Source organism: Cervus canadensis, chromosome 2 (genome assembly GCF_019320065.1).
Source record: "Cervus canadensis isolate Bull #8, Minnesota chromosome 2, ASM1932006v1, whole genome shotgun sequence".
NCBI classification, from domain to species: Eukaryota; Metazoa; Chordata; class Mammalia; order Artiodactyla; family Cervidae; genus Cervus; species Cervus canadensis.
In genome coordinates, this window is record NC_057387.1 from 76,939,774 (window position 1) to 76,964,375 (window position 24,602).

General features: G+C 38.7%; 2 protein-coding genes across 5 annotated transcripts in view; both read right to left on the minus strand.

Annotated features, from left to right (window-relative positions):
* UBE2U (ubiquitin conjugating enzyme E2 U) overlaps positions 1 to 24,602 on the minus strand; it is a 67,179-nt gene that overhangs the window by 28,294 nt on the left and 14,283 nt on the right. For all 4 annotated transcript variants that reach the window (XM_043461085.1, XM_043461088.1, XM_043461087.1 and 1 more), the window contains 3 exons: positions 21,681 to 21,801; positions 11,090 to 11,138; positions 2,150 to 2,238 (listed from right to left, as the gene is read on the minus strand). In XM_043461085.1, coding sequence (XP_043317020.1) covers positions 2,150 to 2,238; positions 11,090 to 11,138; positions 21,681 to 21,801 — 259 coding nt within the window. The remainder of the gene's footprint in view (positions 1 to 2,149; positions 2,239 to 11,089; positions 11,139 to 21,680; positions 21,802 to 24,602) is intronic.
* On the minus strand, positions 18,944 to 19,628 carry LOC122436878 (histone H2A.V). The gene has a single exon (XM_043461090.1). The coding sequence runs from the start codon at positions 19,550 to 19,552 to the stop codon at positions 19,166 to 19,168; it is 387 nt and encodes a 128-aa protein (XP_043317025.1). The 5' UTR covers positions 19,553 to 19,628; the 3' UTR covers positions 18,944 to 19,165.

Below are 24,602 nucleotides of genomic sequence, written 5' to 3' on the forward strand. Positions count from 1 at the left end.
AGATGTAGAAACAAGAACCAAATTAATATTTTGGTGTCAAACTCTTTTGAAGAAATTTCAGCTAGTGATATTGCATTATTTCTTCCATTTCAAAATTATTCTTTATTATAAGAAATCGTTTCCAATTTTCTTTAATTGGGCATGTGCTTCTATTATTTCCTTAGCAGCTTGGAGTTTTCCAGAGCCTCTAATATTTACATGTTATCCCATAAAGCACCATCCTGTAACAACCTGTTTGTTTTCTGGTTGAAGGAATTGGACACTGAACTGTTCCCTGAAGCAAGGCAACTGCCTCTCCACACGTCTGTTAAGGGTTCTCATCTCCTGGAACCCATCTGAGCTCCTCAGGGCCTCTTACATAACAAGTACTCAAGATGCATTTGCTGAATTGACTAAGAAGCAGTCAAGCAAAATCTTAGAAATGAAGTCAACGCTCATGTATTCTGGTACCAAAATCAATGAAACTCTTACATACTGATAGTGTTGCTAAAGACTATTTCTTAAAGAACCTTAAACAAATTATTTTTCTTAACCACTAGTCCATGACTCAGTGAGGAAGATAAAGTGTAATTACAAAATAACTAATAGCCAACATCCTGAAAGAGCAAGTAATTTCTTAGAAATTACTTGATCTCACATTTTTATATTTATTATGTTTAGTACTCCTTTTAGGTGTTGTGTGCTAAGTTGCTTCAGTCATGTCCAATTCTTTGCGACCCCATGGAGCTGTAGCCTGCCAGGCTCCTCTGTCCATAGGGTTCTCCAGGCAAGAATACTGGAGTGGGTTACCATTTTCTCCTCCAGAGGATTTTCCCAACCCAGGGATCAAACCCAGACCTCTTATGTCTCCTGCATTGGCAGGCAGGTGCTTTACCATCGCGCCACCTGGGAGGTTCTTTTTGCTCTTATTACTAGATACGATTTTTTGGGGGGTGATATTTTGTTCTCTTAAAACCAGACTATCACAAGGATGAGATGAAACACGATGAGATCACAAATTAAGGCAGTGGTCACACAGGTGGAATAGAGGGAAAACATTTGTAATGTTGCAGGAGATAAACAATACGGCTTAATGAGGGAGATAAAGAGGACTGGGAAATGTACATGATTCTGGCTCAGCAAGTAAATACAAGAATGGTGATCGACTACTAATCAAGAGAAATAATCAGGGAGGGAGAAGAGGTTTGGGGGCAACATAATGAGTTCATTTTGGGACATCTTAGATATGAGGTACCTTATTACACAGCTGGAAATATGTATTCGAAATTCAGATGACAGTCTGGTTAGAGATGAGGCTTTAGGAATTATTGGCACGTGGGCTAATGAAAACCATAGTAATGGATGATGTCTTTCAGAGAGAGCTGGGCAGCGAATACTGAATGAAGAAGTTATTGCCAAGGAAAGAGGCAGAGGAGCACTTGGAAAGGTAAGAGGAAAACCATGGAGTCATAAGGAGAGCATAGCTAATATGACTTCAAGTAAGATAAGGACTCAAAAAAGTAATCACTGAATCTGAGAATTCGGAAGTCATTGATAACTTTAGAATGTACCATTTCAGTTGGATGGCTGGAGGAAAGTCACATTTCAGAAATGTGTGCATACTGGATAACCGACTTTGATACAAATCAGAAAATAGCACTCTAAAGATTAGATTAAAAGGGACCGGAAAGTTGTCCAGCTCTCCCGTTGCATCTTTTCAGCTCTTACTATATGATGGTAACAGATGATTTTTCACTAGACTGATATAATTGAGCAGCCCCAGGTTTTCTTACTGTTTTTCTACTTAGGGGCCTCTGGCTTTGGGGATAATTGTGTTCAGAATTAAAAAGTTTCCACCTGCTCTAAAGGCTTCCTTCTGGGGTGAGGGAGTAAAGTAAATCTCAAAGAACTGAGAACTTTATCTTTTATCCCTCCAACTGTCTATCTTTCCTTCTGGCTTTTGATCAGACTTTAGTCCAGGACTCTATACAAAAGGGACTAAATGAACAGTTATTGAATGATTAGTATATGGAGCCAAAAAAGAAGCTTATCACCCTCAAACTCCAAATATGTGTCAATTAGTCTTTGAAGGCAAGACAAGCTAAGAATGTTCATAGATTAATATACCACCCCACTCCCCACAAAATAAGACAAGGCTAGATCACCTTACATGGAGTTCTGTAATATTCTGTGGCTTTTGATGTGGCTATTCCAGACCATGTCTTGTAGTAATCACTAAATGAGACTGATTTAATTGATCTGAAAATACAAAATAAAATCAGGCAGTGAGTAGCATGCAAACTTGCTTTTTAAAATTATTTTATCAGAGTGGACTCTTTCAGATATTTGGTTATAAGACATTAGTGTGTGTGTGTGCGTGTGCTAAGTCACTTCAATTGTGTCCGACTCTTTGCAATGCTATGGACTGTAACCTGCCAGGCTCCTCTGTCCATGGGATTCTCCAGGCAAGAATACTGGAGTGGGCTATCACACCCTCCTCCATGGAATCTTCCCTACCCAGGAATTGACCCGTGCCTCTTTATGTCTCCTGTACCGGCAGGTGGGTTCTTCACCACTAGTGCCACCTGGGAAGCCCCCACAAACCATTAGGCTGATCTGCAAATTCTAGCATGGTTATTTCTAACAAACGAATCTAACATAATTTTCCACTAATACATGCAAATCACAAAAAAGATCTGCCCAAACCAGTTTTCAATAATAAGTATAAATGTGCATACATGTGTATATTATAAAAAGAAAAAAATTAGGTTTAATATAACTGTCTTTTGTGACTAACAGTAAAAAGAACTTTAAATAAAGCATCACAGCTGTATATTTTCTCTTTCTACAATAAACAACTTTCTTACATTTCTATGCCGAATTTTAGTAAAATCACCTTTATTTCTTTTTTATTATGAGGAGAAAAGAAACTCCAGAATTGAGATTAGTTTAATTTTTATACAGAAATCTGATCACTTCCAAAGAGGGAAAATAAACAACTCTTTTCTAATATTACTGCCAGCACATTTCCTTCCTCTGTGCTAATGTTACCAAATCCTAATGGAAGAGCAAAAACTGCTACAAAGCATTAAACAGGAATTATGAAACAGTCTCTTACTCTTAGATAACTGCATTTCTGATTTTTTTCCTACAAACATTTTGAATGCAGGGATTCTCAATACTCTATAAACAAAACACTACTTTCAGATAATTTTTAGACATGTGAAATCATCAATTAACTGGCTTAAATGGGTGCTTAAACATCAAATGTAAAAGACCTTATGTCTGTTTTAAATTCCTAGCTCTGGAGGAAGAAGCAAATTTTCAGTTATAATAGGTTATTAGCATTAATTTTTAAATCATAGGTGCTTAAATATTTGACTCAATTTTGAAAGTAATAGGGCAATACCTGAATGTGTTAATGCATTCATTTATTTAAATAATAATTACGGACATCTAAATTTCAAGGCTAACATTTTTCAAGTGTGCTATTGCATCTGTAATCACACTTAAGTAGAAACCTGAAACTTCGTGAAGATAAATTAATCACTACTACTATTGCTTCCAGAGCTACACTCAGCGCTTTATACTACTAAATGATATACTAAACTAACATTAATTTGCCAACAAAATGTTTCGGCATTTGGCAACGGAGGTAACAAAATGAAAGACTGCATTATATCTCCTGCATGAAAAAGCTTGTGATCAATCTGCTGTCACAGATCATTTAGCAGACAACAATGACCCAAGAGGAAGGAGACTGTCAACATACTGTCTCGTGAAAAAAATACACCATCTTCAGGCACAATCGTCTCCATTGTTTTTTGTCTGTTTCACGACGACCCATGACCCTCTCCCTTCCCAATGGTGTCCTGTTCAATTTCAAGCTGTTAGCCTTCAGGGGCTTTCTTTTCTTCCCCTAGAATAATTAAAAATATTACCCTAAAAGGTATAACTTTAGTATAGTGTGAATATACGAAACAGAATGCCTTGAACACTTGGGAATATCTGCACCTTCAACTCTATAAACAACCCCTTAAAATAAGAGAACAATAATTATTTACTATTATTACTCAGATAAACTACTAATGGATAGATACAGCATAAAAACACCTGTGTTTATAGTTTCAACCAATAATAGGAATTTATTGAGTATTATTTTTGGCATTAAGAATACGAAAAAGTAGAAGACATTATTTTAAACTGAACATCAGGGTTTATTATCCTGTTGGGAAAATACGATATATACCTGAACTATTAAGTAGAATAGCTTTATATATTAACATAATAAATGGTCACATCATTTAACAGACATTTGGAGACTATGGTGAAAAATCTGTCTTTGGCAGTGGCAATAAGGAAGAAAGTTGGAGGAGGGAGCTGTAACTTTATTTTGGAGCCACTTGGGAAAGAGTCACTTGGATTTAGACCTGGGACAAAGGAAGCAGGTATTTTAGGGAAACAGTATTAACAATAGCTTAGATGGCAAGGAGTACAGTGTGTTCATGCCTACATAGAGAGGATGCTGGGGGAAGATGTGATTAGTAACAAGATAACTGACCAGAGGGAAAAGTTCCAATTTCAGAGGAATTGGCATTTAATTAAAAAATAGGTGAAATGAGGCAATGATAGGTCTTCAAATTTAGGCAGAGAATGGATTAGAGTTGATTCAGTAATCTTGATTTATTAGGTGATAGAGAGTAATCAGAAGTTCTCAAATAAGGCAAGTAAACTAAGAAACCAGTGTTTGAGCAAGAATTTTCTCTAGCACTAGCATGCAGAGTAGATTATATGAGAGATTAAATGCAAGAGGACCAGTTAGGAAATAAATTCAGTAACTTAGGCAAGAGATCCTGAGAGCCAGTACTAGGGTGGGAGCAAAGATTATGAAGGGGAGGAGATGAATTTATGAGAATGCTAAAGAACTGACTGAATCAGCTGCCTGATAGAGTGTGAAAAGTAAAGGAATTTGAGGGTCACATATTCTCCTAAAACCCAGAAGGCCAGTTATTTTTGCTATTAATACAAAGTGTCTAGAGAAATTGAAGTAAAATATGAGTTTAATTTTAAACATGGGTTGTAGGTGATGACCTCTAGGAGTGTGATTGAGAAATTGGGACTGGAAATAAGAGATTTAGGTCAAATCAACATAAAAGTTGATAGATGACACCATTAGGGAAAACAAATTCCAAAAGAATAAGTGTTTAGAAAAGAAAGGGCAGAAACCAATTCATAGTTAAGGGGCAGGGGGCGGGGAGTGAAGGAAACCAAAAGGATCATTGAGTTCAGTTCAGTTGCTCAGTCGTGTCCGACTCTCTGCAACCCCATGAATCTCAGCACACCAGGCCTCCCTGGATCATTAAAGGAAGAGAATCACGGTAGCCCTGTTTCATGCAAGCAACACCCCAGCCATTGCCAAAGCCTAATGACTAAATCCTTAAATATCTCTGGATAGGGAATGGAAAATGGTACAGCTTTTTTGTAAGACAGCATGGTGGTTTCTTACAAAACTAAACATACTCTTACCACACAATGCAGCAATAACACTCCTTGGTATTTACCCAAAGGAGCTGAAAACTTAAGTGCACACAGAATCTTATATGCAGATGTTTACAGCAGCTTTATTCATAATTGCCAAAATGTAGAAGCAACCAAGATTCCATCAATGGGTGAATGGATAAGTTAAGTGGTATATATTCAGACAATGGAATATTATTAAGCACTAAAAAGAAATTAGCTAATAAGCCATGAGGACTTCTCTGATGGCTCACTGATAAAGAATTTGCTTGCCAATGTAGAAGATACTGGTTTGATCCCTGCATCAGAAAGATCTCCTGGAGATGGAAGTGGCAATCCACTCCAGTATTCCTGCCTGGGAAATCCCATGGACAGAGGAGCCTGGCAGTCTACAGTCCATGGGGTCAAAAAAGAGTCAGACACAACTAGCAACTAAAACAACAACAACAAATCAATCATGAAGAGTCATGTAGTATCATGACTACATTAGTCATGTAGTATCATGACTATGATTAGCTAACCCAATTAGCTGGCTTGGGTTAAAACACGGTGGCACCATTATTGATTAGCTGTGTGACTGAACAAGTTACCTAACCTCTTCCCGTTTTCAGAGACAGAATTTTCTCCAGTGGTGGTTGTGAGCATTCAATGAAAGCATGCATGAAGAGAGTCAAGGAGGGGTTCAGCACCCCTCAGCACTCAATGTCAGCTGGTCTCCTCACTGCCTTGGATAAGTACCTCATCACTTTTCTCCTGCAAACTCCAAATAGCTTCCTAATTGCTGTTCTACCTTGTGCACGCGTATGCAGTCACTTCAGTCATATCTGATTGCTCTGCTTTGGTTTCTCCCTATTCCAGGTTACCATGTCCCTGCTTGGAAGCCACAGTAGGTTATCTGCTTCTATAGCATAACATCGAAAAACTTTTACATAGAATTTGAGGCGGTTCATCATCTGGCCATTTCCAACCTTTTCTCCCATCATTCATCCTCACATCCAGAGGCTCCATCACATGGAACTGTTTCCTGATGATCCTAAGTGTACCACAATCTTACACATCCATGTCTGTGCAAGCAGTTCTATTAGAGACTCTTTTGCCCTCTGTGCCTGTCAAACTCATACTCATTAAGATTCAGGTCCAATAAAACTAATACATACATGGAGGTTGTCACACTGGACATTGTGGTTGCCTCCCCAAAAGCTGTTCCATTCTTCTCCCATTCCATACACGCCCTGTGGTCTGATGTGGGGACTGGATCGTACCACTGGCTCTAAATCAGGACCTCAGTGATAACCGGCACAGGGACAGGAATCTGACCTGAGTAGCTCCAATAACAGTACAGTTTATTCTAGCTTACTAGTATGTCCTCGTCTCTGAGACTGTTGATCCTCTTTGTTCTTCTTCAAGACTGCCTTATTATTTTAAACCCTTTGCATTTCTAGATACATTTTAGAGCACCTTATCAATTGCCAGGAAAAAAATAAGGCTGTTGAGATTTTTGACTGAGAGTGAACTGAATCTACAATTTGGGAAGAATTGATACTGTAATAATATTGAGTCCTTCCTAAGTGGTAAACATTGTATATCTCTATTCCTTTAGGTCTTGAAAAAAATCCTCCCATATATATTTTGTGATTTTCAGTATAAATGTCATACTCATCTTTTGTTACATTTTGATGCTGTTGTAATGGTATTTTTAAAGTTTCATTTTTATGTTTATTGCTCGTATATAAAAACAGTTAATTTTTGAATATTCATCTTCTAGCTAAGATCCTTGCTAGATTTACTTACTAATTTTCAAACTTTCAAGTTTGTATATTCTTTTGGATTTCAATATGTATATAATTGTGTTATCTGTGAATACAAATGGTTTACTGTATTCTTTCCAAATTTTATAACTTTTGTTTTTCTTCCCTCATTGCACTGGCTAGGATTCCAGTACAATGTCAGATAGAAAGAGTGATAATGTGGATATTTGCCTTGCTCCTAAACTCAGGAGAAAAGGATTAAACATTTCACATTTAAGTGTGAGGTTAGCTGTTAGATTTCTGTTCAATTCCATTCAGTCACTCAGTCATGTTCGACACTTTGTGATCCCATGGACTGCAGCACGCCTGACTTCCCTGTCCATCACCAACTCCTGGAGCTTACTCAAATTCATGTTGGTGATGCCATCCAACTACCTCACCCTCTGTCGTCCCCTTCTTCTTCTGCCTTCAATCTTCAAAGTATCAGGGTCTTTTCCAATCAGTCAGTTCTTCGCATCAGGTGGCCAAAGTATTGAAGCTTCAGCTTCAGCATCAGTCCTTCCAATGAATTCAGGACTGATTTCCTTTAGGATTAACTGGTTTGATTTCTGTAGATTCCCTTTATTGAAATAAGGAAATTCTCTTCTATCCCTAGTTTGGTGAGAATTTTTTATCATGAATGAGTATTAATGATTTCTTCTAGATTAACAGAGATAATTCTGTTTTTATTTTTCCTTTATTTGGTTAACGGAGTTACAAGCATTGATTTTCAAATTTTAAACCAATCTGGCTTTCCTGAAACAAAGCTCACTTAGTCATCATGTACTATCCCTTCTTTATATATCAGAGGGTTTAATTTGCTAATATTTTGGTTAGGATTTATACATTTCAGGTTTATGAGAATACTGACCTATACTTTTCCTTTCTTGTAATGAATTCTGATTTTAGAATCAGAATTTGGAAGTTTGGTAACATATTCACTGTCTCTATTTACTGGAAGAGTTTGAATGCCTTTTTAAAAAAGATTTTATTTGAAGTAACTTTAGAACTTTAGAAGTAACTTTAGAAGAGTTGTAAAGTTAGTTGAATACCTTTAAAATTAGCTTTGTTAAAGTATAATTTACATTCAACAAAATGTGTAAGTGTTGAGTACAGATTGATGAGTTTTGATAAAAACATGCCCCTGAATAACCATAAGCCCAAACAAGTTACAGAATATTTTCACTAGTCCTGAAAGTTCCCTACTGCCCCTTCCCAGTTAAGCTCCCTTGACACTTTGGGTTATCACTGATCCAGTCTCTATCACCATAGATGGGTTTTGCCTATCCTAGACTTCATACAAATTGAACTCCACAGCATGTACTCTTTTATTACTGAGTTTTTTTCCCCCCTCAACATAATGCCTGTATTACTATTCCATGTTGTTGCATGTATCAACAATTTTAATGCTGAGAGTATTCAGTTTATAAATACAACACAATTTATTTATATATTCAACTGCTGAATACATATATTGACTGTTGATAGACATTTTAGTTGTTTTCAGTTTGGGATATTACAAAATAATCTTCTATGAACATTTGTGTACAAGTCTTTTGTGAATATATACTTTTATTTCTTTTAGGCAAATACTTAGGAGTGGGTTAGAGGGCAGGTGAACCTCTGACATGACAAGAAACTGTTAAACTGTGTTCTGAACTGGCTGTGGGCAGTCAATAGGCATAGCAACACAGGAGCGCTACAGCACAATCACAGCTTCATCAATAACTGGGATTGTTAGTTTAAGCCAGTAGTGTGATCTTCCAATCTCCCCCATCTTAGTAAGTCACTGTGGTACCCATCCAGTTCAAGCCACAATCTATTACTAATCCTTGATTCTACTTTCTCTCTTGCCCCAAATAAGTCAAGCTAAAGCCTTGAATCCAACCATTTCATCCACTTATCTCCCACTCCACATTTATGCCCTTAGCCCTAGCCCAAACCACTCATCTTTTCCCACAAATTCCTCACCTAGTTTATAAAGCCCTATCTACATCTCTTACTCCCTCCATACCCATCTCTTCTTCCCTCTTGCTCTGTTCCAACTGCAGTGGCCTTCCTTCTGATCCTCTAACACATTTGTGTGCATGCTCAGTCCCGTCCGACTCTTGGCAACCCCATGGACTGCAGCCTGCCAGGCTCCTCTGTCCACAGGATTCTTTAGGCAAGAATACTGGAATGGGTTGCCATTTCCTCCTCCAGGGGATCTTCCTGACCCAGAGATCAAACTGGTGTCTCCTGCACCTCCTGCATTGTCAGGCGGATTCTTTACCACTTGAGCCACCTAGGAAGCCCTCCACCACACTTTGCTCACATCCAATACTCAATTAGTCAATACTCTAGCTATTCCCTCTGCCTAGAATCTCATTGTACCTTTTAGACATTATTCTCTCCTCACTTTTCACTTTTTTTTTTCCCTTTCAACGTCATGAATCTTGATTTTCCAAGAAAATACCAACTACGAGTTGATCTCAGCATGGTTCTTGAATCATTTCTGAATACAGTTCTAGTGAACTCTTTCTTCCATGGTCCAGATTTTATAGTACTGTGATCGGTGCTGGATCCTCACGGTGCTGTCTGATGAGGGACTCAGCACCCAGACAAAGAATCAAAGGGCCAAAGTTTCCTCCCTGTAACAGGGTTTCCCCTTCTTCCTGCTCCTGCCTGGGACAAATGCCACCGTTGCTACTGGCTGGGCTTCATCTCAGTGCTGGGGGACAGACGAGGTCAGTGATCTTGCTGTCATGTTCCAATGAACCATTTCGTTAGTTGTTCTCGGTCTTCTCGTTCTGAGTTCTAACACTTCCAGGCACAGAGCCCCTTGGTATAACATTGTCTCACATTCTGGGGGAGAAGGCAATGGCAACCCACCCCAATACTCTTGCCTGGAAAATCCCATGGACGGAGGAGCCTGGTGGGCTGCAGTCCATGGGGTCGCTACGAGTTGGGCACGACTGAGCGACTTCACTTTCACTTTTCACTTTCATGCATTGGAGAAGGAAATGGCAGCCCCCTCCAGTGTTCTTGCCTGGAGAATCCCAGGGACGGGGGAGCCTGATGGGCTGTCGTCTATGGGGTCGCACAGAGTCGGACACGACTGAAGCGACTTAGCAGCAGCAGCAGCAGCACATTCTGGGACAGACTCCGGACCTGAGTGTTCCTTTTGATTTCAGTTTTTGGGGAACATTTTATACTGTTATTAATCCACTAAGAGGATCCTTGTTCTGGAGCATGTACAGTATAAAACCAAGATAAAATAAGTATTATTTCAGCACTAGTAAGTTGACTATTTTCTATGTAGGAATAGTCTGGTTGACTATTAAACTAAGGCTGATGCAAATGTTAGAGAACCTAACAGCTGCAGAACCCACACCTCCAAGCGTTCAAGGTCACACTGTCAGGTGGTCTCCCAAGTGCACGATGGCTTCAACCCTAACTCTCACCATTTTGCTCCAAGACTTATTCTTTTCCTAAACTGTTTGGATTTTTATGATCTATAATGGTCAGGCTATAATGTAGACAATGGGCTTTTTTTTTTTCCTTTTCAGAAATAAAAAATAAAAGACCAGGCAACTAATATAGTTACATTCAATGTTAATTAAATAGTCTAGAAAGAACTCAAGATTTTCACATTCTTCCTGGAAAAAAAAATCATTTTTAAAAGGTATTGGAAGGGAAGATATATTTAAATGGAATAATTTTTCTAAGTCAAAAAATGAAAATACAATTATGATAGAAAATACAGTTTAAGTCAATAGTTCTTTTAGTGTATAAATTGGCATAGAACTGTATAAAGTAAAACTTACCTGTTTAGTTTATCTGGCTCTTTTGGCAACTCAGAACCATCCTCTTTCACTATAAAGAAAAATATGAAAAGATTCTGGTTTACTTAAGGAAGACTGAATATATGGCCCTATGTGCATTCTTTCCAAAGCCCCAGTAAGATAGTAAGAAAGGAATAAAAATAAGGTGTATGGAGAAGGAAATGGCAATCCACTTCAGTATTCTTGCCTGGAGTATACCCATGGGCAGAGGAGCCTGGTGGGCTACAGTCCATGAGGTCGAAAAAAAAATAAATAAATAAGGTGTAAAACCTCAAGAAGAGCAAAAGAAAGATGGCAAGAAAAATGTTCAAGATAGAAAGCAGATGTCAAGTGGTAACTATCTTAACAGGTTATAGAAATTTGAAACCTAATGACATGATGAGAGAAGGCCAATAAAAAGCAAACAGATTTACACTTCAGAACTTGAGAAACAACTTAGGAATTGGAGGTACCAGATAACCCTGAAAGGTGAAATGTATAGCGTGGATACCAAAGACATAGCCTTCATCCTATGCAACCAGATGACCACTGCTGCCTAGGCAGGAGAGAAGATACCTTATTCTGGAGAGACTGAGCCAGAGAGATTCAGAGGACAGCAGAACAAGAGTGTGGTAAGGGACCGATGACAGAGAATAAATCAAACAGATCATATTGAATAAGCAATATTCCTTACTCCCTCTCCTTGTCCAGCTCCTAGAGTGTAAGTAGTTAACCTTTCTTTCTTCAGGCATATGACTGGAGGATTCATCTCAGAAGAAACAGTTAAACCTAGCTAATGGTAAGGTCAGATCCTCAGTGAATGATCCTATAATGAAACAAAACCATTAGCAAGTCTAGTCTGTATCCAAAATTTCCAGTCTTTTCAATGAATGACTGTCTTTCATCATTTTCATTCATCATTCAATGAATGATTTTCACACATTATACAGATGCACAGTTAAAGCTGAGTAGATAATTGAGTAAAGTCCTTATTTTGAATGATAACAACAAGAATAAACAGGAAGAAAATAGAAACGAGAAACATACTTTTCTGGACATTTTCCAGAATACAGAACAAAAAACAGAGAGAAGGATAATTGGAGAAAATAGATTTTTTAAAAAGGTTGCATAACAGATCAGTAGATCCGACATCCAAATCTTTGGAGATTTTAGAAGAGAGAACAGGGAAACTGGAGGGGAAGGGAATTATAAAAGAAATCAAATGAGAAAAAAGTCCAAAACTAAAGAATTAGGAGTTCAAGATTCAAACAGCCTATGAAATGCCCTACATGATGAATGAGGAGGAAAAAAATGAAATTATATCAAGAAATACTATCAAGAAATTTCAGATCACTGGGAATAAAGAGAAGATTTTAAAAGCTTCCACTGAAAATAAATCACATGTGGAGAAGCAGACATCTGCATGAAAGCAGATTTCTTAAGGGTAATACTGGAAACTAGTCTTTACAATTCTGAAAGAAAACTATTTTCAAACTAAAGTTTAACCAAATTATGAACATACGAGAGTGGAGTGAATACCTTTTTAAACATGTGAAGTAATGAAAGATTTAGTGCTCCCATACTAGAAAGCTCCTGGCAGAAGTGCTTCAACAAAATAAAGGAGCAAACCAACCAGGAGGAAAAGGAGAACTCCCATTCAATAGGTGGCAGAACGGTCTCCCCAGGATTCCTGTGAGGGAACTGCCCTTTCAGAACTGGAAGAGGAGGATGAGTGAGCGCCTCAGCAAAGGCGTTTCCCAGGGAAGAAACCAAACTGAATACCAAAACTGTTCTTCACGGTTTTGTCAGAAAGTCTGGGGGAAGAATAAATGGTAGATATTCTTCCAAAACACAAACCAAAATAAATCCAAAAAACAAAACCAAGGGAATAAAAATACAGGCCACTTGTCCAAGAAAAGAAAAGTCAGTCATGGCTCATCTGTGAAGAATATTTACTAAGTCATATCAATGTAAATGAATGATACTAGGAGAATGGGGGAGAGAAAATGTGAGTGGAAATGGCACCATAAAACTTCTATCTTTATCTTTCAGAAGAAGCCCATGAGTCATATCTAAACTGAAAAATCCTAGAATTTTAGTATGGAATGCACTTAGAAATACAGTGGTAATTCCATAAGAAACAGCTAAATGTGTTGAAAGCTGTTGGTACCTTGTGGGGGGTGGGGGCAGCTTTTAGTTATGGATGGTGGGGCTTACAAGTCTGCTGTATTTCCTTAAAAACTGATTTGGATTATTTGTCCTTTAAAGCTATAAACAAATACTTCTTTGATAGAAAATAGATACTTAAGATTTTTAGTAAAACTGCTTTAAAACTTTACTTAACAGTTATTGGACTATCTGGTTCAATGAAGTACAAACAGGAAAAATGAGGTTTGTAACCTCAGCAAACAGATCCACATACACTATCCCTGTTAAAGTCACAATTTTTACATTGCCTGACATCTGTAGATAGCAGATCTATCTGTGATAATACTGTAATCATCAACAACAAAAGTATGGTTGAATGATGGTGCTAAAAGCTCATGTTAATTAGCAAGTTATACTACTGGACTAAATTTCTCCCTCCTGATATTCAGAAAGAATATTTTTCCAGAGGAAACAAAATTCTTATAGGAATACTCAACAACCAATATCCCTTTGAAGAAAAAAAAAACACCTGAAATTCTGAGACAACATCTGCTTCAGCTGTAGAAACAAGTTTCTTTAAAACTTGTTCTGTTGCAATGGGGACTTTAAAAAGAACAGTGAACCAACTGAGAACTTAAACTGAAGAAGTGATCAAATGCTTATCACATCTTCCTCATTGTAAGCAGAATGGGATGTATTTGCACAATCATCATGTGTTTTCTTTTTTAAAGTACTACATAATGTGAATTAGTAGTATAATCTCCCTAATATTTCTATAATTCTTCTCTATTCTTGTATTTTGACTGTCAGTAATTAAATTATAGTTTATTTAGATAAGAATCTGAAACTTAGTAGAATGACTCTTCTTTAACAAAAGCTAAAGGAATATGCTTAGCTAAAAGAAAAATTATTACCTTAGGTTTGGCTACTATTATTTATCTTTATATTCTTATACATTTTGTTTCAACCAAAGATTTTTTTAAATTATATGAACTCTATATTTTGAATAGGGCTTCCCAGGTGGCTCAGTGGTAATCCACCTGCCAATGCAGGAGACACAGGAGATGCCAGTTTGCTTCCTCGGTTGGGAAGATCCCCTCCCCTGGAGGATCAAATGGCTACCCACTGCAGTATTCTTGCCTGGGAAATCCCATGAACAGAGAAGTCTGGTGGGCTACAGTCCACCGGGTCGCATAGAATCGGGCACAACCGAGTGACTGAGTATGCACGCATGCATGCTTTAAGTATCAAAATAAACATGATAAACAAAAAAAAATGTGACCATATTACCACACAGAAATAAAAATTCACTGGGACAAACTGAAAAAAAAAAGATAAGATGTATGAGCTTACAGTAGTTCCCCATTATTGGCAGGGGATACCCTCCAAGCCCCCGAGTGGTGCTTAAAAACATGGACAGTATGAAACACTATATACATTATACTATGTTTTTTCCCCTATAAATACATACTTATGATGAAGTTTAATTTGTAACTTAGGCACAGTAAGAGGTTAACAAGAATAATTAATAATAAGACAGAACAATTGTAACAACATACTGCAAGAAAAGTTATGTGAATATGGTCTCTTTCTCTCTCAAAATATCTTGGACAAATTTAATGTCTTGTTTCCATCTTAACTAAGCACTTATGCTTTATGGCCATATCTTTTGCAGTTTGAGGTATGACAGCAAAATTAGCATGGATCTCTTTTTCCTTCTTCATAATTTCATGGATAGAAGATTTGTTCTTACTGTAAATCTTAGCAACCTCAGATATGATATTTTTTCTTACTAAGTTGAGAACTTTCACTTAAAGGAAGCACTTTATGGCTTCTCTTGACATGTGTGAATGGCCAGCAGCTCCACTCTTGTGCTTTGGGGTCATGATTAAGTAAGGGTCACTTGATCAGAAGTACTAAGATACCTCAGATATCAGACAGTTCATTTGACAACACAGATGGCTACTAAGTGACTAACAGGTGAGAGATGCTGAACAAAGAGAAGACTCACATGCTAGGCAGGATGAAGCTGGATGGCAAGAGAATTCATCATGCTACTCAGAATGATGCACAATTGAAAACTCATGAATCATTTATTTCTGGAATTTTCCATTTAATACTTTTAGATCGCAATTGACTACAGATGGCTAAAACTGGAAAGTGAAATGGTGGATAAGGGGGGACCACTATATATGAAATCCCTTTGTAACAAATTAGAAAGTCTCTAATTTACTCAGAATCTAGGAGGCAACACAGTTATGATATACATTGTCTTCTTCCAGACCTCCAAGTTTTCATAAACAAATTGAAGTATAACTTGGGAGGCACTTGAAAAATCCCCTTGTCCAACTCCTGACACTGGGCAAAATATTCTTTGACAACATCCCTGAAAATCAAGTCATTAAGCTCTGCCAAATGAATGAAAGCTATGAAAGCATACCTTCAGTGAGAGGGAGTTTACCACCTGTTAACACTGTCTTGCCCATTTGTAAGCGACTTGGTTAGAAAATCCTTCCTTGTGTTTGGCCGGCTGGGACCTGCTGGATGGACTTTCCCATGAGGGATGCTGCAAATGCAACATCTAGGAAGATCAGCTAACCCAACTGACTGTAACTCATTGCTCAAACTGGAATGAAGAGAGTGAAGGAAGTGGAGGGAGAGTGAAGGGAGAACTCAACATAATTACCCCAGGACTGCTCCAAGTAGTCTGGTATGTGTGAGCACACAAGCTGTAAGTAAGGGGGTCAGAGTCCACAGGCCACGAGGAGGAGAGGCTGCCGAGACACGGGAAAGTCATCAGGATCTCCAACAGCTGGGTTTGAGCTCACAGCTTGTGCATTTTTGTCAATCCACCAAGGTAAAGACCTAGCTCTTCAAGCACACAGCAGATGGTAGGCAAACTTGGGGAAATGAGAGGCACTGGCACGTCTACATACCAAATGGGAGTCTTAGGCTTTGCATAACAAAATTAATTCCAGACCACTGATTATGAGAATAAAAAAAAAGTCCCTGGTGTATTCAAGGTACGTTCTGACACAAAATAGGACAAAGCCTGTATATCATGGACATCAGTGGCTACAACCTACCAGTCCTGGGGAAGATATGACTGACTTGTAGCTTCAATATTAGTCTGATATTAGTATCCTGGAGCAACGGAGAAGAAATTTTCCTTTTCTATAGGAAATCCCTTCAAATATTTGAAAATGGATTTTACAACTGCCTTTTAGCTTTCCTTCCACTAGCTAAATGTACAGTTTCTTCATCACAGGAAATGTGAGGCTCCAAGTTGAGCATGCTTGGATGAGGGCACAGCAAACCAGAGTCAGGAAAGCTATCATCTTACACATGCTTGGTAAATTATTATTATTATTATTATTTAATTATTATCCACATTAGGCTTCTGTTCAAAGGGCTTTCTGATAATTTTTCATAGATTAATGTTCTGCTATGAAGTCAGGTCTCTTCTCTTCTGTACTTGGAAATTTTAATTCTTTGATCCCAAATGGATGACTTTATGTTCATTGCATTAAATTGGAGGTTTTCATTGCATTACCCCATTGGAGGGGCAATGGGAATATCCAGGTTGGCTCTCTGGCCTTGTAGCTTAGCTCTGTGTGGCCTTGGGCTAATCCTTTCATCACTGATCTTCAGCTTCCCCACTGAGGAAGAGGAAGCTGAGGATCAGATGGATAAAATGCATGTGAAAGCACTTTGTAAACTATGAAGTAAAATCAGGATCTAAGTTTATGCATTGACAATATTGTTGTAGCCTAAAATTAATGCCTACAGAGATGATACAGTTAGCTACCTCTCGAGTTTCTCATGTATGTAATTAATTATCTGCTCCAGTTCTGTGTTATCTAAGAATGGGATAATAATTTCTTCTATGTACTTTCTAGACCTCTTTATTAATATATTAAATGAATATGAGATCTGATTCTTGCGGTAATGTAGTAGAGACCTTTTTTTCAAGTCATCGAAGTGAAAGTGGCTCAGTCGTGTCTGAATCTTTGCAACCCCACGGTCTATACAGTCCATTGAATTCTCCAGGCCAGAATACTGGAGTGGGTAGTGTCAGGGAATGTTTGACAGGAGGATTCCTACGTGCTGTCTCTCATGAGTCCTTTGTCCCTCTTCAAGCGGAACAGCACGCTGCTCCCAGGGACTGAGGTCATTGTGTGAAGCAGGCTTGGGTCTCCTTTAGTAAACATTCTCTTTAGGACAAAACTGCTTAGTCTCATTCCCCTTTCTTGAGATATGGATTGCCTCCTGACCTTGTGACTAACATTACCCCTTGTTCCCTTGGTAACTGTTGCTGTATGTTTGGTTTTCTGATCTTTATCATTCCTGAAAGAAGTTTCTTGTACCACAGCCTATATATACTCATAGAGAATCATTAAAGCACCTTTGCTCCATCAGAGCTTAGGTCCCCGGGTCTTTTTCTCTCTCTCTCTCTCTTTCTCTCTTTTACTTTCTTATCGTCGACTCCGTACCACCAGGTTCCGGTCCATTAAAGGACCCCAACAGGGTAGCTGTTCCCTTCTCCAGGGGATCTTCCCAACCCAGGGATCAAAGCCAGGTCTCCTGCACTGCAGGCAGATTCTTTACCAGCTGAGCCATCAGGGAAGTCCAAGAATGCTAGAGTGGGTAAACTATCCCTTCTCCAGTGGATCTTCCCGACCCAGGAATTTAACCAGGGTCTCCTGCATTGCAGGCAGATTTTTACCAGCTGAGCTACCAGGGAAGCCCAATTCATTATAGGTAATTAATTCTCACCAGATGTTTTTTTTTTCACAGAAATTCACATGGTACTATACGACCATCTAATTTAGAGTGAACATGGTTTTTTGTTTTCTTTTGTTTTTTTTTTTTTCATCATACTATTCTCTTTATTTTTGAAAATTTCCATTATAAAATAAGTTTTTAAAAATGAGAATTTTGTACTGATACTGTTATATTAGAAAACATTCAAGAAGTTCCATTGTCAATGAAGACTTCCAGGCAGAAAAAATATAATTTCCTGATGGACCATTAACTGGTACATTAACTTAAATCTTACAATAGTTACTTAGAAACTGACAAAAATAATTTTTAAAATATTGTACAAATTACTGAATGTTACTGTACCAATAAAAGATCACTAAAAGCTGGAATTTTAAGCCAAAAGCAGACAACTTTCATAACTTTCACTTCAATTCTAGGTTTAAGGGTGCGGGTTCTGGAGTCAGCCAAATCTAGGTTTGTATCCTAGTTCTGCCTTTTTCTATCTACTAAATAGATGTTTTCTGGCAAGCCATATAACTTCTGTGAGCCTCAGCCTCCATACCTTTAAGACAGGGGTAATAAAATTTCATCAGTAAAGCACTTAGTGCAGAACCTGCCACAAAGTAAGTGCTCATTAAGTAATTAAAATAATTTCACTCTTGTATTTCATCAGTTCTTAGACATGTTTTTATATTCTAAGATCTCTGAAATTTGGATGCAACTTATAATTGATGACATATCATGGTTTAATTAGCAGTTTTCTTTCTTTAGTGGTATGTAAAATAATTGTTATATACTACAAATAGGTAGCATCTAAGATCCAATATAATATGGTATCAACCATGATAGAAGTTGATTCCCAATTTATTTTTCTGAATATATAACCAATTTAAAATTTTAAAAATTTCAAAGGACGAGCAAAATATGTCCAACACAGCACAAACACATGGGAGAAACCTAGCCAATCAACACAACTGCTGCCACATGAAAAGGTACTTTTATCAAACTTCGAGTCTAAGAACGTACAAATGTTTCTTTCACCATGTCTACAGTAATTGTCTATGGTTTTCCATTTAACTGTTTTAAAAATTCCACATAACCCCATTATTTCTTCTGTCCCGTTACAGTACAATGACAGGGAGGAAGAGGGTTGGTTAAAACAACTCTCTAAGCAGTTTTCTGCTGTCCCTTCTTTCCAATCAGAGACTTGTGGATGTGAGGGATCACTCCACCCCCAGCTATGGTAGCTTTGATAAGAGAATCCAACTCTTCGTCACCACGGATTGCAAGCTGCAAGTGGCGTGGAGTGATCCGCTTAACTTTGAGATCCTTGGATGCATTACCTGCCAGCTCCAGCACCTCAGCGGTGAGGTACTCCAGAATCGCAGCACTATACACTGCAGCAGTGGCACCGACCCTTCCGTGGCTCGTGGTACGAGTCTTCAAATGTCTATGGATGCGGCCCACAGGAAACTGTAGCCCAGCTCTCTGTGAGCGAGACACTGCCTTGGCCTTGGCCTTTCCACTGTCCTTTCCAGCTTTGCCTCCAGCCATGGTCTCGGCCGCTCGTGCCCTCGGTCCCGCCGAGCCGCCGCCGCAGCTAGTGCAGCACCGACCGCCGTTGCCCGAACATGGTTTTTTGCACTTTATTTTCCACCACAGCAGCTGCTTCTGCTTCATTACAGCAGTCTTTCCCTACGAAGCTGCAGAAAATCATTTTCTTCCTGGCACTAAAGGTACTACTCCAGTCCTGCTGTGAGGGCAGGCAAGCTGAAAACTATTCACTGTCTTGGATTTCCACATATTTCACCAACACACATAAAGCAAACCGTGAAAACCTGCCAAAGCTCTATTTGCTTTGTCGCTCATTTGTTCGGTGATTTGGCAACCTGGACAGCTTTCCTGTCTGGGTTGATGGCAAAGCTGGGGGACTGAAAGGCATGAAGGGTGACACTGCCCTGAGAGAAAAGAAGAAAAGAAAGGGCCAGCTTGTCTTCCAGTTTCTTCTCATCCTTCTCTTTCAGGCTAAAACCAAAATCTAATGCACAGAACCATTTATCATGAAAATTCTTTACAACCGGTTCTTAAATTTCCATTCACTAGAATATGAATATAGCTTTGTATAGAATATTCTTGTGCAAGGATGGTACTGTAGGGCTTGATGAAAGATTAACGGATACATATCATTCATTTGCTCATTCCACAAACATTTCCTGAGTGGAGAGGATACAGCGAGGGAATGCTACAGATTCTGCTTGGTCAGAAATATGATCAGTGTGAAGAAGTACCATTCCTCTGTGGACACACCAGCCTTAAAACTGTCAAGAGAATTCTGAAGAACTCTGCAACAATCATGACATATTTGAAGATGCTGAAAAAGATGCCTGATCAATACTGCATCAGATTCAGATGCTCTGTGGAAAAGCACTTGAACTTCAATGCCAATTGTACACATTCAATGGACTGGCAGGTCCCGGAAGGGGAAAGAAGAGACCATGGACATCTAGTGAAGAGAAGAAACACAAGAGAGATCAGTCTGGAAGAGTGAGCCTGAGCAGCAACGCCTGCTGATTGGGGAGATAACAAGGCCAGTTACCGTATGATGCTGTTGGGTACCACTGAAAGGAAGGGCAGATTGTAAAGGAAAACGCTATGTCACCAGAAGCCCAACCCTACCTGTGGCTAACCCCTCTGGGCAAGAGGAGCCAATAGCTTTGCTCTTCTCATTGCAGAGAAAGCAAAGGAGCCATGGAGGTGATGGAGTTAAGAGTTACGAAAGGGTTGTTGGTTAAGAAGAGAGTGAAGTGACCAAGGGTATCGGAAAAACACTGGTCAACAGAACAGAAGGACTGCAAAGCCTCAGTCATTTCCACATTGATTCTTTGAAGGAAAACGTAGAAGGGGAGCTCTCTAGAAAAAAAAAAAATGCTGACAGTTTTCCTAACCAAGGGGAAAGGAGTCTCAGATTAGTAAGATCTGGTGGTTACTGAGGGTGAAGTCTAAGAAACAGCTACTGTAGATCAGAGAGTTAAAAACTGATGTCATATCTTTATGACACGGGCACCATTTGTCCATATGACCATGACATTTAAAAATACTAAGCTTACAATTTTTGATAATTAAAAAAAAAGGATCACACTAAACCAAATGGAGAAAGACAAACATGATACTGCTTATATGTGGAATCTTAAAAAATGACAGAAATGAACCTATATGCAATATAGAAATAGACCTACAGACATAGCAAACAGACTTGTCATTATGAAAGGGGGAAGCAGGGATAAATTAAGAGTTTGGGATTAACATATATACTTGACTATACATAAAATATATAATCAGTAAGGGCCTACTGTACAGCACAGGGAATTAAACTCAATATTTTATAATAACCTATAAGAGCAAAGAATCTGAAAAAACACATATATAAAATAGATAAATATATGTGTATAACGGGATCATTTTGCTGTACATCTGAAACCAACACAACGTTGTAAGTCAATTACTTCACTTAGAAAAAGAAAGGATGACACAGATGGCTTTGACACAGATACAACAGGAAAGATCTCAGTATGACTTCATTACTGAAAATGGATACAGAAAATACTGCAAGTTACTTGCTAGATCATTTACTTGCTACTAATAATTAATACTTGGCAAATAACAATAAGTAGTCACTTCTTACATGGTAACGGCTGGTGGAAAAGTCGTAGAATTATTAGTCTGTACAGAGTTTCATCTTTCATCAGTATATGGGCTGCTTCCAAATTCACTGGATTTTCTAGAACTGGATTAGAAAGCATAACCTATAGGAAAACATATAAAACACAGAATTTTTAAAGCGGCTTTTTTTCTTAGGGGAAAAAGACAAACCAGTACATACAACATTCAAGAAGCATTCATAAATGCTTACAATGTGTCCACCTGGAGACAAAGACAAATGAGACATGGTCCTTACTCTCAAGACACTCATGATCTATCTTGGTTTTACACTGTACATTCATGAGCCAAACATTAGGATCAAAGCAAGTTACAAGTTCCTCCCCGTAAATTATTCCTTCCTATCATATAACTTTAAATTGATTTATGTGTAAAGGGAACCAAACATTAGGAAACACTGAAACATTTCCATTAAAAAAATAATTACATTTTAACATGAGATATTTAGATCATGAATAAACAAACACATGTATTAAAAGCTTGCATGCAATTCAATATCCCCACAGATCACTGAATGCTTAATTTGGTGTCACTAGTAGTTTTCTCTGCTGGGAAAGATTGAAAGGAGAAAGAGAAGAGGGTGACAGAAGATGAGATGTTTGGATGGCATCACCGACTCAATGGACATGAATTTAGGCAAACTCTAGGAGATAGTGAGAGACAGGGAGGCCTGGCGTGCTACAGTCCATGGGGTTGGAAAGTGTTGGATTGAACTTTAACTGAAGTGTTAGAGGCTGAACAACAAAAACAAGTAGTTTTCTCAACATCCAAAAAATTAAGATCATGGCATGTACAGAATTTCGTCTGTCACCAGTATATGGGTTGCTTCCAAATTCACTGGATTTTCTAGCACTGGATTAGAAAGCATAACTATAGGAAAACATATAGAACATAGAATTTTTAAAGCGGCTTTTTTCTTAGGGGAAAAAGACAAACCACTACATACAACATTCAAGAAGCATTTATTAAATGCCTACAATATGTCCACCTGGAGACAAAGACAAATGAGACATTGTCCTTCTCTCAAGACACTCATGGTCCCATCCTTCATGGCAAATTGGGGGGAAAAGTAGAAATAGTAACGGATTTATTTTCCTGGGCTCCAAAATCACTGCAGTGACTGCAGCCATGAAACTAAAAGATGCTTGCTCCTTGCAAGGAAAGCTATGACAAACCAAGGGAGCGTATTAAAAAGCAAAGACATCACTTTGCCAACAAAGGTCCATATAGTCAAAGCTATGGTTTTTCCAGTAGTCATGTACAGATATGAGAGTTGGACCATAAAAAAGGCTGAGCACTGAAGAACTGATGTTTTTGAATTGTGGTGCTAGAGAAGACTCTTGAGTCCTTTGGGCTGCAAGGAGATCAAACCAGTCAATCCTAAAGGAAATCGACCCTAAATATTCATTAGAAGGAGTGATGTTGAAACTGAAGCTCTAATACTGTGGCCACCTGATGTGAAGAGCCGACTCATTGGAAAAGACCCTGATGCTGAGAAAGACTGAAGGCAAGAGGAGAAGAGGGTATCAGAGAATGAGATGGTTGGATGACATCACTGACTCAATAGACATGAGTCTGAGCAAACTCTTGGAGGTAGTGAAGGTCACGGAAGTGTGAATGCTGCAGTCCATGGGGTCACAAAGGGACATGACTTAGCGACTGAACAACCATAGTTTTCTACCACTGCTATAACAAATTACCACAAATTTAGCATCTAAATCAACACAAATTTATTCTCTCATATTTCTAGAGGTAGGAAGCTGGGGTTGGTTCTACTGGCTTCTCTTCTCAAGATTGCACAAGACTTAAATTAAGGTATTGGCTGGCTGGGCTCTTTTCAGAGGTTCTGGGAAGAATGTGTCTCAGTTCATTCAGGTTTCTGTTCAGTTAGTTCAGTTCACTCAGTTGTATCCAACTGTTTGTGACCCCATGGACTGCAGCACGCCAGGCCTCCCTGTCCATCACCAGCTTCCAGAGCTTGCTCAAACTGATAGCCATTGAGTCGGTGATGCCATCCAACCATCTCATCCTTTGTCTTCCCCTTCTCCTCCTGCCCTCAATCTTCCCCAGCATTAGGGTCTTTTCAAATAAGTCAGTTCTTCACATCACGTGGCCAAAGTAATGCAGTTTCAGCTTCAGCATCAGTCTTTCCAATGAATATTCAGGACTGATTTCCTTTAGGATAGACTGGTTAGATCTCCTTGCTGTCCAAGGGACTCTCTCTTTTCATCTTTTATATTTTGTCCTACCTCCTTTTGAAGATGATGGGCTGCTTTTCTGGGCACCTGATGTCCTCAGCTAGCAATCAGAAGTTGTTTTGTGAAGTTTGCTCTGCGTTCAATTGTTTTTTTGATGAATTTGTAGGGGAGAAAGTGGTCTCCCCATCCTATTCCTCCGCCATCTTGGCTCCTCCCTCCTCCAAAGGACTCTCAAGAGTCTTCTCCAACACCATAGTTCAAAATCATCAATTCTTCAGCACTCAGCTTTCTTTATAGTCCAACTCTCACATCCACACATGGCTACTGGAAAAACCATAGCTTTGACTAGACGGACCTTTGTTGGCAAAGTGATGTCTCTGCTTTTTAATATGCTATCTAGGTTGATCACAGCTTTTCTTCCAAGGAGCAAGCATCTTTTAATTTCATGGCTGCAGCCACCATCTTCAGTGATTTTGGACTCCCCCAAAATAAAGTCTGCACTGTTTCCACTGTTTCCCCATCTGTTTGCCATGAAGTGATGGGACCGGATACCATAATCTCAGTTTTCTGAATGTTGAGTTTCAAACCAGCTTTTTCATTCTCCTCTTTCACTTTCATCAAGAGGCTCTTTAGTTTCTCTTTGTTTTCTGCCATAAGGGTGGTGTCATCTGTGTGTATGAGCTTATTGA

What these genes read in the sequence shown, in the direction of transcription:
- LOC122436878 (XM_043461090.1), bottom strand. Translation starts at nt 19,552, where the DNA reads ATGGCTGGAGGCAAAGCTGGAAAGGACAGTGGAAAGGCCAAGGCCAAG.